General features: G+C 47.3%; 1 protein-coding gene across 1 annotated transcript; it reads right to left on the bottom strand.

Moving 5' to 3' along the window:
• Window positions 1-207: 207 nt before the first annotated feature.
• LOC121965419 lies at window positions 208-1,130 on the bottom strand. The gene is made up of 2 exons (XM_042515565.1): window positions 530-1,130; window positions 208-444 (listed from the first exon to the last, which is right to left on the bottom strand). Exons 1-2 carry the CDS (start codon window positions 1,076-1,078, stop codon window positions 280-282), a joined length of 714 nt encoding a protein of 237 aa, XP_042371499.1. The 5' UTR covers window positions 1,079-1,130; the 3' UTR covers window positions 208-279.
• Between the last annotated feature and the right edge of the window lie 222 nt (window positions 1,131-1,352).

The raw sequence follows: 1,352 nt of genomic DNA, 5'->3' as shown, positions 1-1,352 counted from the left end.
TCAGCTCTGACTTTAAACTCTGGATTTTATAACTTGTTTTTTAACTGACAAGCATTCATAGTTGTGTGTGAGACATGTCAATTTTTTTTCTTTGGCTCAATAAAAATGTTTAAAATACAACTGAAAACTGGCAAAAAAAATTGCTAAAAATTGAGTCCAAAACAAATTTGCCTGCTACAATAAAATTTACCTTCCCTGAACAAACATACAGTATCCTTGAATGCCTGAAAAATGGGCCGACTTGTTACTGACTTCAGCGTAATACTGTTGGCTTTACTTTTACCTGAGCGGTTTTCCCATGAAGACAGGTGGCGGGGCAGGAGACAGTCCTCCCTCCGCAGCTGTGGCCCACAGCGATGAGTTCTGGAAGATGTCTGCTGGGTCCGTCCCACCTGGAAAACTGGCACATACATCCCAGAACTGCCCCCGACCACTCACAGCCACCTCAAACACCACACAGACGGAAATAAGTCAAAATCAGACAAACAGCGAACGTGTATTTTCAGCAGCATAGAGGCACCCTCAGTACCTGAGACAGCACTGACAGCCAGCCGGTCGGGTTGGCGTAGTCAGACGCGTTGTTTGAGGGGGTGATGATAGCTGTGTGGAGGGTTGCTATGGCAGCGACGCAGTGAGGGAAGCCCCAGTTGGACAGGAAGAGCTGGGCTGAATCCTCCAGCTCCTGCTCACTGGGGGGCCGCAGGTAGATGGAGCTTAGGAGCGCCACGATGGCGTGACACATGTCCCTGACACACCTGCACACGGTGGACTTCCCCACGCCAAACAGGGTGCTGATGGTGCGGTACTCGATGTTGGACGCCAGCCGCCACAGAGCCACCGCTACACGTTTCTCCACCGGCAGCGCCAGGCGGAAGCTGGTGTCCTGACGGGCCAGACGAGGCCTCAGCTTGTCACAGAGGTAGAAGAACGTCTCCCGGCTCATGCGGAACTTATCCAGCCAATCAGAGGGCTGGAATTCTGTCATCACCACACGCTCCCACCAATCAGTGCTTTGAGTGGTGGTCCAGGGACGAGTGCGGATGCGGACGTTGGAGCGGATACCTCCTGCTATCATCATCTGAGGAGGAGAAAATGAAAATTGGGAATAAAAATGTACTTTTATGGATTTTGTTCTATTGAAAATATCATGTATTTGTTTTTCAAACTGTCGGCTGTAGACGTTTTTGGATGGATCTATGAGCTTTTGTTATTTGCTTTGTCTCTTAAATTTTAAAATGTTTTGTTTGGTTTATGTGACAACAGTAAGAAATATAAGGACACATTTCCATCAGATAAATTGTGTGATCCTTAAAGCCAAGTTATATAAATGCAAATGCAAAAGATTTTTCCTT

The sequence above is a fragment of the Plectropomus leopardus genome, unplaced genomic scaffold (assembly GCF_008729295.1).
Source record: "Plectropomus leopardus isolate mb unplaced genomic scaffold, YSFRI_Pleo_2.0 unplaced_scaffold19920, whole genome shotgun sequence".
NCBI classification, from domain to species: domain Eukaryota; kingdom Metazoa; phylum Chordata; class Actinopteri; order Perciformes; family Serranidae; genus Plectropomus; species Plectropomus leopardus.
Note: the sequence above shows the minus strand (reverse complement) of the source record. Positions and strands in the feature narration are given on the sequence as shown.